The 16,927-nt window shown below is 43.6% G+C and overlaps 1 protein-coding gene across 1 annotated transcript; it reads right to left on the bottom strand.

Annotated features, from left to right (window-relative positions):
* Nucleotides 1–5,156: 5,156 nt before the first annotated feature.
* LOC115312291 (putative nuclease HARBI1) lies at nt 5,157–16,678 on the bottom strand. Its single transcript, XM_029971170.4, has 4 exons — nt 15,659–16,678; nt 14,701–15,120; nt 11,972–12,211; nt 5,157–7,519 (listed from the first exon to the last, which is right to left on the bottom strand). Exons 1-3 carry the CDS (start codon nt 16,042–16,044, stop codon nt 11,974–11,976), a joined length of 1,044 nt encoding a protein of 347 aa, XP_029827030.2. The 5' UTR covers nt 16,045–16,678; the 3' UTR covers nt 5,157–7,519; nt 11,972–11,973.
* Between the last annotated feature and the right edge of the window lie 249 nt (nt 16,679–16,927).

Raw genomic sequence — 16,927 nt, 5'->3', positions numbered from 1 at the left:
TTGTGTAAGTTGATTGGGGTTGCGCCATAAATAAACGATCTAAAAAAAACACTTTAGTGCTCCTTTAATTAGAGTGACTAAACCTGTTTATGTTGCTTGGGTTGCATGAGTTGCTTAAGTTGCATAATGTGCTTAGAACGCAAAAGAAGCTTAGGTAGCATAGGCTGTTTAAGTTACTCAAAGGGAAATTCCGGTCGGAATCTAAACCAAAATAAATGACTAGTATCGCTTTAGTTTCTCTAATTATGATCCCAGCCGAAGTATTACGTCAAAGTGAAGCCGCGTACTCCACTAAAATCATTTTTAGAGATGCACCCAGCTGCTCTTTAGTGGGTGGCAAGCGGGTTAGCTTTTTGTCAAGGAACACTGGGCGGCGCACCCACGTGACGTCACGTCGCTGTGAAGCTGTGGGTGATTCCGCACGTTGTACCGCGTGCCGCAGCACCACGGTGATGTCACGAAGCAGTCGTACGGCTGATGATCGGTGTTGCCATCTCTCTAGCAGATATATAGTTTCGGTTTTGGCGTAGACGTCCGAAACAAAACTTCGATCGCGATATTTAGAAAACTAAACAAAATATCGAGAAAAAAATATACTTCCTTATCAGGGAGACTGCAGGGGCTGAAAACAGTCGTAATCTCCAATTCGAAAATTTGGACAGGAGTTGCCCTTTAAGCTGCTTAGTTTCCAAAGAATGCTGAAGTTACTTAAGCTTCTTAAGTAGATTATGCTGCGAAAATTGCTTAAATTGCTATGGTGTTCTGTGAGTCCGGTGCAGACGCAATGATAAAATGCAATCCATAGGCAAAGAATTTTGAAATCGACGGTCTCTGGAATTTTCTACAGAAGGGCGTCTAACAGCTGTTATTTCAATTGTCGGTATGTTTGAAGCATGATTTCCTTCCATGTGTTTCGGAAAAGAAAAGGCTGTCCCAAAAACGTGTTGTGCGAAAGTGTAAAGCGCTATATTTAGTGAACTTACGAAATATAATTGGTATATAATTATACACCAATTCAGTATTCCTGCTAGCGCTATAGACTTAGCGGGGAAACGCTTCCCGTCAAATTTAGCTTCACGTTCGACGTTAAGGAGCTCTTAAATAAACGACCAGCGCAGCTCGAGCCACGCTGCACAATCTGTCTCCAAACGTTATTCGTAGGAAATAGATAATTTTTTTTTTTCTTTTAATACATGCTGAATTGTTAGTGTTTTCAGAAATTTTAATTTTGTAATCTCCGTCTTGGGGGTTTTGTGCTAGGTACAAAGAGTCCCGGTCTCGAGGACGTGGCTCTAGAATGGGCTTTCTAAGAGCTTAGGCAACATATACAATTCGTGAAGCTACCCGCTAGTGTCTGTGCGCTTCACAGATTTGATAATTGTTGTAATTGCTATACTTCATACGTAGCATCTGCTTTTAATAAACGCAGCAGGAATGGTGGTTTAGGGATCGCGAATTGCCAGAGTAACTAAATGAGCTTCTGACTTGACGCATACAGATGCTCATCGCCTGGTTTACTTCCAGTGAAGTTGTATAATTTCTAATCAAAGCTTCACGAGCTATAACTGAAGAAGCCATCTGTATTTTCATCAATAAAGCTTTTATTAAAACTTCTACAATTTGAGTTCTTATTATTTATTTCGGTATATAAATATGTTTCACATTTGAATTTTGCATCCTGGGCATTTCTATTCTAGGTCATTTTAAAAGCCGGTTGATAAAAAAAACGCGTGTCGTAGACTCTCATTCAACTTTCAAACGTCCTCAATAAATTACAGTGTAGTATGTCTCAAACTTGCAGCGCTACGCGAATAGACGATCTGTCGGACGCACAACGTTCTTCAGCCGGAGGTCGCCAAAGCTGCTGCAGTTGTATAGTGAGATAGCACTGACCTCACGAGCTTCCATTATGACCGAATTAGAGTCATGAATCAGCAAAGACGACGAAGTGTCGTGAAGCATGAGAGGAAAGCATGCAGTTGCTGTAAAAAAAATAATTTTTGTCTGAGACTGTGACCCTTGTCGAAGCACAGTATAGTTCAGTGAAAAGCTTTGACAGGTTCGAATGATCTACACGAAAAATTATTATATGCCTATATTATCTCACCGACCTTAAGTGGACCCTAAACTAAAAATAAGCATTATATTTAAAACTTTTAAATTTTATTTAAAACCCGAGTCTGTGGTGAGGGATACATTGAAGTAAGAAAAAAGGCACAGGAAAAGAATTCTTGGATTTTAAACATCATGATTTACTATCAGCAGCTGAGCTACATACACCGTCTTCTTTAGTGTATAATATTATGAAATACAATACTGTTTAGCCATTCTCCCAATTTATTTCCTATTTAGTATGTTTACGTTAGTGTGAACGCTTTTACTTACGTACGTTTCACGTATACAAGGAATTTGTTGGTTTACAGCACACTAAATATTGAAAGGGTACGGAAATAGAAGCTGAGATCCTTTTTTATTATTAAACTGCTGACTATGTTGTGGAAAAATTATAAAGATACCAATTTTTATTAAATGAACAGAACAATTTTATTTGACTAGTCAAACGATTACCGAATTGCACCTGGGCCCGTTTGCTCGAACAGCTAACCGCGGCTAAAGTTAGCCGCAGTACCTAGGAAAGGGATTTTTTAGTCACGTGACTGGCTCGGTAGGGATACGGGGAGCTACGCATTGCCCCGTCGCGTCGTTCGACAAAATGGCTGCGGCGTACGCAGTTTCCGCGGTCGCGATCGCATTGGTGTTTGTCTTCAGAGCGATGATTTAGGTTCCGTGTTCTAAGTTAAGAGTGTACAAGTATCCTACGTGCGCCTTAAAGAAACTGACATTTCGAGGGGACTGCGACTGAAGTCGACGGCAGCAGCCCGTCGACAAACAGTGGCTCAGAGTCACCGATTTGTAGAAGTACAGTGGCCCGGAGTCGCCGACTGTCGAAGCTTCGCATCGGCTTCATTGAAGCACGGCAAGAATCATGCATCGCAGCGCCGAAATGTGGGATGCGTTCCAAGGAACACGATAGCCGAGTACGACAAGCGTTTTACGGTGAGCACCAAAACATTTCGCGATAGGGTTGTGATGAGGCCAGCCTCATACTCACGTTATGTTGAGCGCTGTGAAACTAACTTCAAGCAGGAGCAGGATCAGAATACGTTTATTGAAAGGAAGCATTACGGAGAGTTGCCTTTTGAGTAGCGATTGCGGTTTATTGAAAGTAGTCACGCCGGGAAAATTTCTGTTCAGGGTGTCCATTTTGTACAAAATCCTCGTATTCTGCTTACAGTGCGACTGCAGCTGCAGCATCAACCGTTCTGCAGATAAACGGCGGACAGAGGCTCAACGGTCCAATGGATTTTAGCAGTGATGAGTAGCAGAACTTTCTCTGGGTTTAGTGAAATGCTACGTTGTCCATAAAAGACCAGTGACCTGCCGATCGTTCAATTCACTCGCCCTCCAAGAAAGCCGGTACATGCAGTTTTTCCGAATCAACTCCGTTGTGCCGTCTGCGAAAGTTGTAGAACCGAGAAATAAACAATACTGAAGTTGTTGGAAATGCACTTGTTTGTTATTTCGCGTTGCTTCTGAAAAAATATTTTACGGTTAGCAGGAATAATGTTGCAATTGTGTAGATAAACAAACCAAGGTAGCAGACGATCATGCTCCTTCTGCAAACGAAAATGAACCGAGCGACTACCTCAAAGGGGACCGCGCCGCTGCGTCAAAAGAATTGGACCCTAGATGAAAAATTGGAATTAGTCCGGGAAGTTGAGGCTCGAAAATACCAAATCCTGGGAAAATTCGGCCCTACCGTGACTACTAAAACCAAAAGACGCGCCTGGGACCAAGTCGCCAATTCCATGACCCGCCGCCACCAAGTTCCGCGTTCAGTGAAACAGCTTCAAGAAGCATGGAGAAAATTACTTAAAAAGTGCCGAACTTTGTACAGATTGTACAAAGAACATGACCAACGGACAGGTAAGTTCCAATATTTGCGCTACAAAAACAGAAAAAAGGGCGATATTTGTAAAATCTTTATTGGAAACTTTGGGTGCACTGTACAAATTTATTAGAGAGTGATATATTAGCCCCTCAAATTTTTGGGGCAAATATCTCAACCGAAGACCCCATTCAATGCGCGACAACTAACATCTCGCTCAATATCATGAGAGGGCAAGCCCAAAGATTAATTAGCTCTTACTCGCACAAGTTTCAACACAGTGGCACTAACACAGAAATAGCCCCAAAGCACCTTGGATCCTGTTCCATGCAGTGGGCCTGCGTAATTTCTCAAAATTAATGTCCAAATTTTGCTTGCCAAAAACATTGTCTTTAGCACTGTAAACAATGTAGACACTATTGTTCAACTAAACACAGAAGAAAAATGTATGTAGGCAAGTAGCGTGGGAACAAGGGCAGGGGGGCTTCAGACCCCCTTCCCCTTCCCCCCCCCCCCCCCCCCCTTGAAATTTCAGACAGCTGCGGTAAACAATGCTGCAAAAGGGGGCGGGGTTAAGCTCAGAGGCTCCGTCGCCCCTCCACGTTTCAAACACTTCCGACGCAACCGATTCAGGCACAGAGTGGGCCAGGCTAGCCGGTAGCTGGCAACAGTGAGTTTGCTGTCAAACAAAAAAAAAAAGAAATAAATTGTCCAACATCACATATTACCCGAGACCGGATAATAGGAACCTGAGGGTGAAAAAAAAAACGAAGGTAAGAAAACAATCTTATCATTATTGGCAATTACATGTTTACGCGTTTTCTGTTCATTCGCACATTGATACTATGTTGAATAATGAACACCCTGTCTCCCCTCCCCCACCTTTAATTGTGCTTACATCCTAGAAAACAAAATAAGTGTACTTCAATTCATAGGTGCTGGTCCCAACCCCCATCAGCTGACACCACTTGTCGAGACTGTTTTAAATGTGATCGGGGACGATTCCCCGACGATCTGTGGGATTGACGTCATCATCGGTGACACCGAAAAGTAGGTAACACTTTATAGGCCATGCTGTGTATGCTATGCTCCTGTTAATACTTTATACATTACAATACTAAAGTTGTAGGTATGAGCACGTGGCTTCGTCAATCACCTTACTTGTGCTAATTGAATGGCCCACCCTTACGCCTACAAGTTTGATATCGTTGCACACTGTATGTAGACTGTGACAATGGAGGCGATAGTACAGTGGAAGCTCTGCACCCAGTTACAGCTTACTAGCCCTGACAGCACAAGGATGCACAAGCAGCAGAAGAGAATGAGCACGCGCTGAAGGTGCATTCTTTTTCTGTTCTGCTCGTCACATTATGAGTACTTCCACAAGATGATAGTTATGAAACTGATGATAGGGATGTTCTGCTGTCACTGATGATAGGTATGAAACTGAGCAGAGACACAAGGCATATCAAAAGTCACCAATTGTTGGCATGCTCCTAGAAAACATTGATGAGCATAGGGAACAGTTTGGATTGTCATAAAAGAATATATTGGTTTTCCATCTCAAAGTAGACATGTCAGTTGCATAACACTACTGCTGCGTGCCCTTACATAGAGACCAACTTCATGAAGCAAAACGACAATATTAGGAGCACGAGTCAAAACCTGTCCAGTAGAGAACAGAACACAGCACAAGGACACCACCTTCACATATTTAGCCATTTCTGCACTGCTGAAAAAGTGCCAATGAAACCATTTATTAGGGTAAATGCAGTAAAACTCACAGTTTGAAACTATTTGTACCACAAAATTACAAAGAAATATTTACATCATAATCAACAAAGCTATGGTAGTCTTTCTCTCAAGTTGAGATCACCTATTTTCTTCAAAGTCAGGTCACTCAATACCCAAATTTTTCCACTGTCAGTGGAAATGTTTTTGCATGATCTTCGTACATGCCTGCTAACGTAGCAAAAATCCATTCTTTTTTGGTAACGCTTATGAGATTAAGTTGAGAATGCACCAATGACTTATTCGATGCTGATCTGTGCCAACAAAATCTGAAAAAGTATCAATGTCCCAGTTAGCCGGACAGTGCTTGGGTACACAATAATCACATATGACGGCTGGTGTGAGTGTGCCACATCTACTTGTTTTAAATCTTGTACAAATGTCTATGTGGCGACTCTACCAACCGCCAATGAAACAAAGTTGCGGGGTTAGGCACTCCAGTCTGTTGTACCACCAACATATGTGGTAAAATTATGACAAGTGTTACTGTCACATCTGGATTAAGGTTGCCGCACGTTGCACTCAGTTCTCCCACACATATATGTACCCTGATCCAGGGTGACGTCAAAAATGTCATGCACTGCAGCCCTCATGCATCACTTGGAGAGATAGAGGACGGAGAGAATCATGTCACGGAGGACGTACGTGCACGAGTATGGTGTCTAGTCACAATCCTTTGCTTCAATGCTCTGAGCAGCTCTCTGGAGCTGTAGTCCTTGCAGTTTGCTAAGTTATGCTGAAATTTACAAGTTCACTCCTGCCCAACAATAGCCCTCTGTGAGCTGCCATTTTTCTCACTGCGCATGCTCGGAACACGTCCCGAGCATTAACTTTATGCAGGACAATATTGTACCTCGGGCTGCCATCCACAGCCAGTCAGTGACCTGGGTTTTTAAGTTTGCTGATAATCGTTGTAAAGGCTTATGCGTTAAAGGGATACCTCAACGAAATTAAAAATATACCCGTCGTGTTCAAAAATAGGTTGAATATGATCCACTGTATCCCTAAATGACAATCGCACGTTTGTATTTTGAACCTGGTGGCTATAGTTTTCGTTACAAACGGCCCACCCTGACAAGCGCTCGGAGAACAGCCAGCGGAGAGCATGTGACACCCAACGCAATCGTGACGTAGTTCGTCTCGGGACGAGCAAAGCTGCGACGAGGCTGACGTCGAGAGGATGGCCTAGTCGTTCCAGCCACCAAAGCGGCTGCTTTTGTACGAATTTTGAGTGAAGGGTTAATCTTTTATAATCTTGTAGGGGGACAATAGCAACTTCTGGGACATACAAAAAGGATTCTTTGGAAGAGGAGAGTTCCTCCTTCCCCTCTTCTATTGTGGTAGCCGGAGGCGAGACAGTTACCGTCACTAGCTGTCAAGGTTCTTAGACTGGCATTACAAACGAGGCGTTAGCGACATCCACCTGGTGCTCTTTGCCAATCGCTTAATTCGTTTTAAAATTCCTTTTCGTGACTTTTTTAACAAGATATTGTTGTGTTCGATGTGATACTGCTCCTTCGAACACATATAGACCAAAAAATGAAACCCGAAATTTTGTTGTAGTATCCCTTTAACCTCAAACAATTTCCTGGTCATGCGTGTCACTACAGCAGCTGCACGGGAAGGGTGACGACGCCGCCACCCTCGTCATCTGGCAGCAGTACAGTTGAAGACGACGCAGCACAGAGAACACTGGCCTCTCCTGTTGTGCAGCACAACCAGCGCTGGACCCGTGAGGCTGCACAGCAGTACCAGAGAAGGGCCGAGCGACAGCAGGATCTGGAGCATGAGAATATACTCCTTGAGAGAAAGTACACAAATGGGGCCATACAGGCTGCAAACGCAACCCTCGCTGCAGCAGATGCTGCACGGAGTTTCTATGCTATAGGGGAGGAAGTGCTCAGGGAGCAAAGAGAACTCATTAGACTTGAAACCACCCGAGCACAGCTGCAAATTGAACTGATAAAAAGACAATTAGGACAAGATTAACTCATGTAATGAGCTACTTGCATTGTTTGTCGCTGTGTTGTATACATATTTTGCGTTTTTTCTGACCTACATACTTGGTTGCACGATTATAACGCTCACATTTTTTTTGCCAAAATGGGTGCCTAAAATTAGATGCACTTACAATTGAAACCAAAACTCAAAAGAAAAACGCAAGGCAGCTAGCCCAATCGCCTTTGTGACCGTTTGTTTACATTAGATATTTTGGTATCCGTATCGCGCGTTCTTTCGCCTTTATGTCATCACACTGACGGGAAACGATAACCACGGAGCGACACTGCGTAGCCTCGCAATCCCAGCGACCCAATGAGCTCGCGAAGTGTTGTATGAAAAAAAAAAAGTGAAGGCCGTTTACAACTTTGTAACGCCGAATTAGAGCGCAGCTCTTGAGGAGGAGTAGGGAAGGGTACTGAGGGGGAGGGGGGTCACGTGACCTCGGCGGGGGGGGGGGGGGGTCACGTGACCGCCAGGTCACATGACCCCGCAGAGAAATTTTTCCGCTAGGTTTAGCGGACAAATTTTTCCGCTAGATGTAGCGGGGAATTTTTTCCGCTAGATTTAGCGGGGAAATTTTTCCGCTAGATTTAGCGGGGAAATTTTTTCACTAGATTTAGCGGAGAAATTTTTCCGCTAGATTTAGCAGAGAAATTTACCCATCATGCACCGGCGGTTACGACGACGGCGACGGCGACGCCGCTCAAGCCGGAAACGAGCGCCTAAGAGCTGCACTTATGGGTGTTCAAAGTGCATTACTTTACCTGCGCGGTAGAATCGGCAGCAATTAAATTTTTCGATATCTGGGAGCTAAAATTGCCTGCATGTAAGTATCGGGGCCACGTTAGAATCGTGCAAACATGGTATGTTTGACACTTCATTTATTTTATGCATGCTATCTACAAGGGAAGCTTGCACACAATCTTTTCCATGTCGTTGACTATCCCTACACTAGACCAGCGTGGTTGTTCTGATCGCAATATTTTACGCTGTGGTTAAGTAAGCAACAGAATATCATACTGGCAGTATGGCACCCAGGCTTTCGACGCCCCAAAGGTGGCACATAATTTACATGGATACCTAAAATAAAAATATGGGTTAAGCTCAAAGGCAGATGTATAATTCCTTCTTTCCTATATCCCTTCACATGTTTCCCTTTCATAACGCGGCTCCCCGTCACAGCTCAAGAGAGGAGGTCGCCAAGACGATTAGCCTCCCGGCAGAAGACCAAGGTCGAGTTTCTGTGTTTTAAGAAAATGTTCGAGTCATCGATGAGTGGACCACAGACACTTTCTGACTTGCATCTGCAAATATTCCTTCTGCTTTTAAGATAAAGGCTTTTTCTGCCTGGATATGCTCCTGCGACCTATGGACTGTGTGCTGCTTATGTACGAAAAAGTTCATACTAAGAATATCCCGAAACTCAGGAACAGAAAAAGGGATCAAACACAACACTACATCATTTTGTTGCGTGTGTCACCTTTTGGGGCCCCGGGTCTTCAACTCTTATTACTTTGAATCGTCACCACTTACCTTGTTCTTTAAGTATTTATTTATTTATTTATTTATTTATTTATTTTATTTATAGAGTACCTTCATCGCCTCGAGGGCATTATTGTAGGAGGGGTGGGAAATAACACACATACATAAAAACACAAAGTGATCACTTGTCCGCACGGAATAGATATACAACCGAGAAAAAAATACACTGTTATCCAACACAACAGTTTTTTGGAGCTGAAATCTACTTGCTGCTTGTACGTAGGCTCGCGATAATTCGAACTCGGATATTTCGTACTTCCAGTTATTTCAAACAGGTTTAAAAATTTTGGTTGTCCCGCTAAGCTTTTTTATGTATTTATAAGCCACTTAATTCGAATGGCGTTTTCGCTTAATTCATAGTTTTTTGCTCTCGCGGCCCTGTTGAGTGCGCTTCTTTCCGAGCACCGCTGCACCGCAGAGAAGCAATACCTGCGGAGCTTGCTTTTGCGAGTGTTGCTTCTCCGCAGTGCACCAGTGCTCGGAAAGAAGCGCAGTCAACGGGGCCGCGAGAACAAAAAACTATGAATTAGCGAAAACGGCACACATGAACGGAAAACGGCGTTCAAATTATGTGCTTCAAGACTAGCAATGATGACCAAGACGACAACGAGGACGAGGCACAGCTCACTGGCATCATGATTTCTGGCCTTGAAACACGTAATGTGAACGCCGTGCAGGCGAACTATATTAGTCTTGACGACGATGTGTGTGTTTGTCATGATGACTCATTAGAGGACATAGTACGGAAAGTAATGCCAGCACAGTGCAGCAGTGACAGTGAAGATGACGATGAAGAAATGGATGACCCACTACGAACTGTCACAGCCGCAGAGGCCTTTGAGCACATCGCTCAGCTCCGGAAGTTTCTGTCTGCAAAGGAAAAGTCCCGTAAAGAGCTGCTTGCGTTGGCTGGCATTGGAAATTTTGTTTTGAGATCTCATGTGCTGACTAAACAGTCCACAATTGACGACTTTTTTGCCGGATGAATAAACTTAGTCACAGTTCTTTCACAAATGTGTTATGCCTGTACTTGCTTATAGTTATGCATTAACTATAAGCAAGCTATTGTGCTATGTAGAGGAAACTGGCCAAAATCTGCTTTGTATATATCGCTATCCATGTAACAAATCATAATGTTCTCTAGTATCATATATATCCAACTAAAATATGTGACTTTCTGGAGTTTGAATTAATGAGAGTGTAGTATGTACAATAAAGCTCCTCTCTGGACAATGCCCTACTAAAAATAAATGTTTTGCAAATGATGTTATCATGCCAGCCAGGATGAAGAAAATATGAACTAACCCTAGGAGGTTTGTGAAAAATAAGAGAAAAGCTTTGCGGGTTGGAAAAACCTGTGAAAGGTGTTATGACTCAACACTCAGAAGCGTACACTATGTAAATCCTATGAGCTAGTAACCATGAGTATGCAGTGAAAAATGAACATTCTATGGGGTAGTATATATAATTTGTACTGATAGCTTTGAAATTGGTATCAAATGAACATTGTTTCACTATACTCTCCTATTCATGCTCCTGTACCCATTAAATAGTATCGGTTTGTAGATATTGAATGGGAAAATAACTGTCTTCTTCAGTTGCCTCATTATAAACTGTGCACACATAGTCTGTTATAGGGCTGACTTCAGCACTTCCCATAAAGCATCCGTCGGTGTGGGAAATGTATTACAAAAAATAATGACAGTATAAAAAGAGAGCTCCAGAGAGTGCGAAGAAGTGCACAAATTTGAAGAAGCATCCCTCGTGTCATTAGTTAGAAGTTTGAAAAGTGCATTGTTATGAACTCCGGAAATCAAATTCAAAATCTATTAGTTTAAGAGAGCCCGTGTGTGCCTATGCTTGTAGCTCTGCGAGAGTGCAGGAGTTGATGGGGAGGAGACCAAAGCAGTAACAAGCAGTTGAGCTGCAGCGTGCGATTGCAGGAGTGTTGGACATTGCACTGCACTCCCGTTTGACCAATAGCTTCGGCAGGGATTTTTTTCGAGCACACTCTTTCCAACGAGCTAATTATAAGTGCCTCAAATGACACATTTCGAGCTTTGTAACAATAATGCGGGAAGTAAGAAAAATTTTTTTCATTACTTATTTCGTCGCTCATGCTGCAATTTACACATACTGCTATGGAAGCAACAGGTATAAGGGGATGTCCATCAATCATTCTTTACATTTCTATCATCCAAATTTCGAAACTCTATGTGGGATATCTGCAAGCACTACCCGAATTGATCTGTGCAAGAGTGATATATGCATTGCTGGAATGTCATTGTCATGTTGATAACACACTTTCAGCATTGTCACATGTGTCACACTCCTTTATGGGTTATTTTGGGTAGAACTTATGATAATCTTACATCCAGTTAGATCATACAAAAAAAGCTTAAAATAAAATTAATCAATATCTCAAAGCTGTTGGCTTCTTGCTAACTGTGCAGCACGGTTGAGCCCCTAACTGTTGCAGTTTCCAAAAATACAATTGATGTTTAAGTAGCAAAACAATAAATATTATTTCAAGCAATTATTTGACCTAGTTAGACAACTGTCTGACATAATTTTCTTATAATTATCTGCAAAGCCTGATAAACAAAAGGTGAAAGCAATAGCCACGATCATAACAAAGCATCTTGCATTAGAAATGGACAGCCAGAAGATACCTATCCAGACACTTACACTTAGCCGAAGAAATGGTTGACAATAAAGTCTCGGGCCTCGTTGCTCTCAGCACGGTTGGCTGCTACGGGCTCAACGGGAACCTCAGCGGGGATGGCGGCCACGGGTGTCCTGCAGGGGTACCTCTTGGCCAGGTTGTGGAGGGCACAGCACGCGACAATGATGTCGCAGCACCGTTCTGGAGCCATTCGGAGCTCAGCGTGAAGGCAATGGAACCTCCGCTTGAGTTGGCCGATTGTCCTGTACAGAGCGCATGGATCAAAACCACATGTTATTCCTTCCCAGAAACCCAATAGCAAAATCGGACAACAGCGTGGAACGCAAATACTCAAGAGGATGACACGCAACAAGGACAAATTTACAGCTGAATTCGAATCGCAAATTGGCTGCCGTGCCCGATATCACACCTCCTAATTTTTCCAGCCCAAGCTCCAGCCCATTGCTCCAGGATATCGAAAGCTGGGCATTATGCATACCATTTTATTTTCCTTCCGAATTATTTTTACACTGCGTTCACATCCGGGGTCACCTGAGGTTAGCCTGTGCAATGTATTTTATAGAAAGCAACAAGCAAAGTGCAGCTTTATTCAAGCGCTATCCTCAAAGGGTTTCGTGGATATGCTTCCAACCAAACACCTGCATATGCACAGGCCAATATGTTAGAATTTTTTGCTACCTGATTGCTGCCAACGCTGTAAGAATTAACTTGTAACCAAGCTTTATACTGCAACAAATACAGTACCATCAAAATTTCATTCTACATGTTACTTGTGAGACAGAGTGAAAAGAGAAAGAGAGCCAGACTCTTGTCTTGTTGAGCCTTTTCCCTTCCACTCTCCAGGAATAGATGTTCGTGGTAGCGCAACCCATCTACTTTTGTCATTGATCAATAAGAATCCGTCTTGTAAGTCTGGGAGATGTAAAACGTAAAGCACTTGATATAACGCCTTATCCAAGTACTCCTACCCTTTGATTGTGCCGCTAGTGTTCCTATTAGTTAGTGGTCCACGCACCGCCATTTCTGACTCAAGTGGAAGCTCCTGGACGCATGCAGCCAAAGTTTTGGTAGAGGGTCTTATGGCGCTTTCACAACGGAATCCCAAGCAAGATTTGCCTGAACATTTGAGATTGCAGCGACTCATCATCAGTCGTGAATGACGTGTAAAATGGTGTCTAGAGACTATTTGTGGAAACTTGTTATTGCATGCTCAACTTCAACATTGTCCAAAATGATGCCTTGGCACTACTCTTAAATCCATCGATGAGAGCAGAATAGGTCATGCTAGGCATGTACTCTTGGCCAATCGGTCAAGACGGTCAGCAACACACAATTGTTTGCGACTTACACCGATGTGCCGCTATTTTTGGATCACACGCATCTTAGCACGCACGAGCTTAGCTGTACTTGTGCACTCAATATGAGTACATACATATCTAGCACGTTTAGTTAGTTTTCATTAAACAGCCCGAAACTGACATTTCAAAAAGTAGACATATGAAAGTGCCAAGGCACAGTGTTACTTCCACTGCTGTGTCTAGGAAAAAAATTTCATTGTCATTAATGCTTCTTTTTGTCCAATTAACAAAATATCAACTTCTGTCCGGGTCTTGCGTAGCACTGGCACCTGAGGTGAGTTTAGTGCTTTTCCCCATTATTGCCAGTCCTGGGGACCTAAGACATAACTGAGTTTCTGCATTTTCAGTCTCAAGCGATAAAACCCAATAAAGTGTGGTGAGGTAAGTTTCGAAAGTTTGATTTTAAACCTAAATGGTCAGTACTTTAGACCATTACAGGTGCATGTGACCGAGTAAACAGAGTATAGAAGCATGTGACCGAGTAGTCAACTATCTTATCTCCGTGCTTTCAAACTATTCTGTTGGAAGCACACTTTAGGAAGTATTTGGGTTTGTCATCGATGCAATTTGCGTTCCTTTGTCCATCAAGTTTGCTGTGGTCGTCTAGAGGGCGGATTTGGAGCGTTTTCATTGTTTGTCAAGCCATTTGGTCTTACTTTTGTTCTGGGAGGAATGGAATGTCATTCTGTTCCTATTGTAGGGAGCATAAGAAAAAAACCAAAGCTGTTTAAACAGCCTCTCTCAAGGTGCTATCTGGTTAGAGGAAAGCAGCTTTAATAGTCCTCCACATGTGAAGAACAAAGAAGCGTGCCAAGAATTACGTTTGCAAATTTTGCGATTAAGAATTTGTCGTCACAGCACATGTATAACCAAGGTTACGTTTGCCATGTCCGCAAGTGTTGCCGCTTGACGAATAACTCAGATATGAACCTAATCTACTGCATTCTCGACAAACCTGCTTGAAAAAAAACGTAACTGGTCAATAGATATCGACCGGAAAAAGGCAGTAAGCTTTCGACTAAAAATATTCATCGATAAAAACTGAAAATTTCATACTCACAATAACAACCGAAAAAAGTATGCCGATTCCAGAAAAATAAAAACTGAAACCGCAGAACCCTAGGCAGCTATTATAAGTTGTATTGATTCGTAATCTCAGGATACTACTTTCATCTTGCTTACATAAAACCACGGTACCTTATGCTTCGTTAGATTAATATAAAAATTTGTATGAATATTTTTATGCCATAAAGAATAGCAACAGACGTAAGGAGCATGCACGTGTTGCACATATTACGTCAAGACAGCTAGTCGTCTCGAAATGTCTTGCATGAATATCTCTGTGCCCTTCACAATATATGGCCTAGATTTACCGTTCAACAATGCTTCTTGTCGTCGTGTGTGCCGTATTGTATGCGACCTCGGCTGCTGATGACGGCGACAGGAATGGCGTCATCAGCCAAGGTTGACAGGAGTAGCCGCTGTCACCAAGCAGCAGGCCGTCGTACTCTCCACTGGCCAGCTTGACTGCCAAGGTGCTCTCCGTGAAGATCCGAGAGTCGTGGGTGCTTCCAGGCCACCTTGCAACCACGTTGCGAATCCGAGAAGAGGCGTCAACGACCACCTGTACGTTGATGGAATGGTATCCATGGCGGTTGACGTACGCCTCCTCGTGCACATGGGGTGCCTGGATCCGGACATGGGTACCGTCAACAGCACCCACGACCAAAGGAAAGCCGGCCATGTCGTAGAACTTGTGCTGCAAGGCTGCCCCCTCCGCAGCGTCAGGCCATCTGCGTCGTTGATCCCCTCAGCAATTAAACCACATATAGTAAACTTACAGCTACAATGCTTATGAATACCTTTTTAATGAGGAATGCTAAGGACTTTGGCTGTGCCCTTCAAGTTTGTGGTAGCAGTAAAGTGCCTCAGTAGCACCTGTTCAATAGTGAAGTTTGCATGTTTTCATAGGATCCCTTTTTATTTTTGTTCAGTTACCAAGACCTATAAAGTGACTGTGATTCGGTGCAAGTCCTTACCAAAAGTGCAAACGGGTCGCTTTCTGAGGTTTCTCAGAAAAATGGCGTGCCCGGGCCCTTTCCAATCGGGCAAGTAGGACGCTTACGGCCGTAATCATTTTTTTTTCTATTGAAAAGGGGGGGGGGGGGGAGGAGGGAGGGCTAGTTACTAGTAGGTAGAATATTACTGCCATAAAAAGGCAACCTACAAAACATCCCTATCACCAGCAATTCAGATATATTTTTAGTGTATTTACTTTACTTCAATACGGCTGGCAAACTACAATTAAAAGGAAAAAAAAAGGACCCTTACCGTATGAAGTCTTGTGCTCGACGAGCCAGCGCTACGGTGACTTGCCTCACAGCCCGTGAAGCACTTGACACATGCACGCGGATGTAGTCGCCTGCAGTGATCAGAAAGTTCCCAGTTGCGTAGAACTGCAAGGCGATGATCACTTGCTGCTCCGCAGAGAGGGCGCGGCTACGACGTGTACGGCGCTCCAAGTCCGGACGCAGTGTGTCGGCGAGAAACATTATGCCCGCTCTTCCAAATCGGAACCGTTGCTGCAGCCCATCCTCGTCGAAATCCTCAAAGGGGTTCAGGCGGTCCCGCAGCACACGCTGTCGCCTCATCATTGCCGCTGCGTACTGCGCGTCCGTGCGGTCTCTTCTGTGTCGGCGATTCCTTGCGTTGGACATTCTGCCCGGTAGCAAAGTCGGAAATCGGTCCGCAAATCTTATCAGTCAGTCCGTGGCCGGTCGGAGGGTTTGTCGGTGGGTCGGTCGGTCGAAGGGCAGAATACAGACAGGAAAACTCAGATGATAACCGAAAACGAGAAACGCGCGTTGCGTGCAACGAGGCGAAACTGGTTGTATAAACAAACGCCGTGCAGCCGTGCACGCGACACGGCACACACGGCGTTGCCAGACTTGGAAGCGACGGTCGACGCACTTGCTTTTTGCAAAACACGACAACAGAAAACTGCAAAGCACTTTGACTAGGTGTCTTGTCTACGCTTCCACACTTCGAAAGAAAGAATTTCGATGCAAAAAAGAAACTATCCTTTTTCTTTTCAATTGAGCAAACGTTTCTTGCAAGTTACAACTAGATTTAGCCGAAAACGGTTCCCATAAAGCAAACGTTGTATCATAAAAAAATAACGATTTATTTTTTTCAGCACAAGGTGGCGCAGGCTCCAGCCCAATAATAAAGGACGGATTTGTTTTATGTCCAGCCATTAAAGTTTCGTAGTAGGTACAACGTAGGTACAACTAGGTACTTTCGGTACCTACTAGGGACTTTGGCCAACGCTAACCGCGGTTAGCTCTTCGAGCAAACGGGCCCTGGTGGATGTTCTCAAAGCTTCCCAGAATGACGTCACGTTAATCGTATGGATCAATGGCGCTGAACCATTTTAATCGGGCGACGGCTTGCGCCATCGATGGCGCAAGCGACGGCCTAGCCAAGATCTAGCCAAAGCTTTTAATTTCAAAAACTAATCGGCAAGTAAAAAATCAACATTTCAGATACATTTCTGAATTCGAAATTAATAAAGCACGGTCAAGAATTCTTTCCACTGTT

This window comes from Ixodes scapularis, unplaced genomic scaffold (genome assembly GCF_016920785.2).
Source record: "Ixodes scapularis isolate PalLabHiFi unplaced genomic scaffold, ASM1692078v2 PGA_scaffold1__304_contigs__length_218370807, whole genome shotgun sequence".
Taxonomy (NCBI): domain Eukaryota; kingdom Metazoa; phylum Arthropoda; class Arachnida; order Ixodida; family Ixodidae; genus Ixodes; species Ixodes scapularis.
Note: the sequence above shows the minus strand (reverse complement) of the source record. Positions and strands in the feature narration are given on the sequence as shown.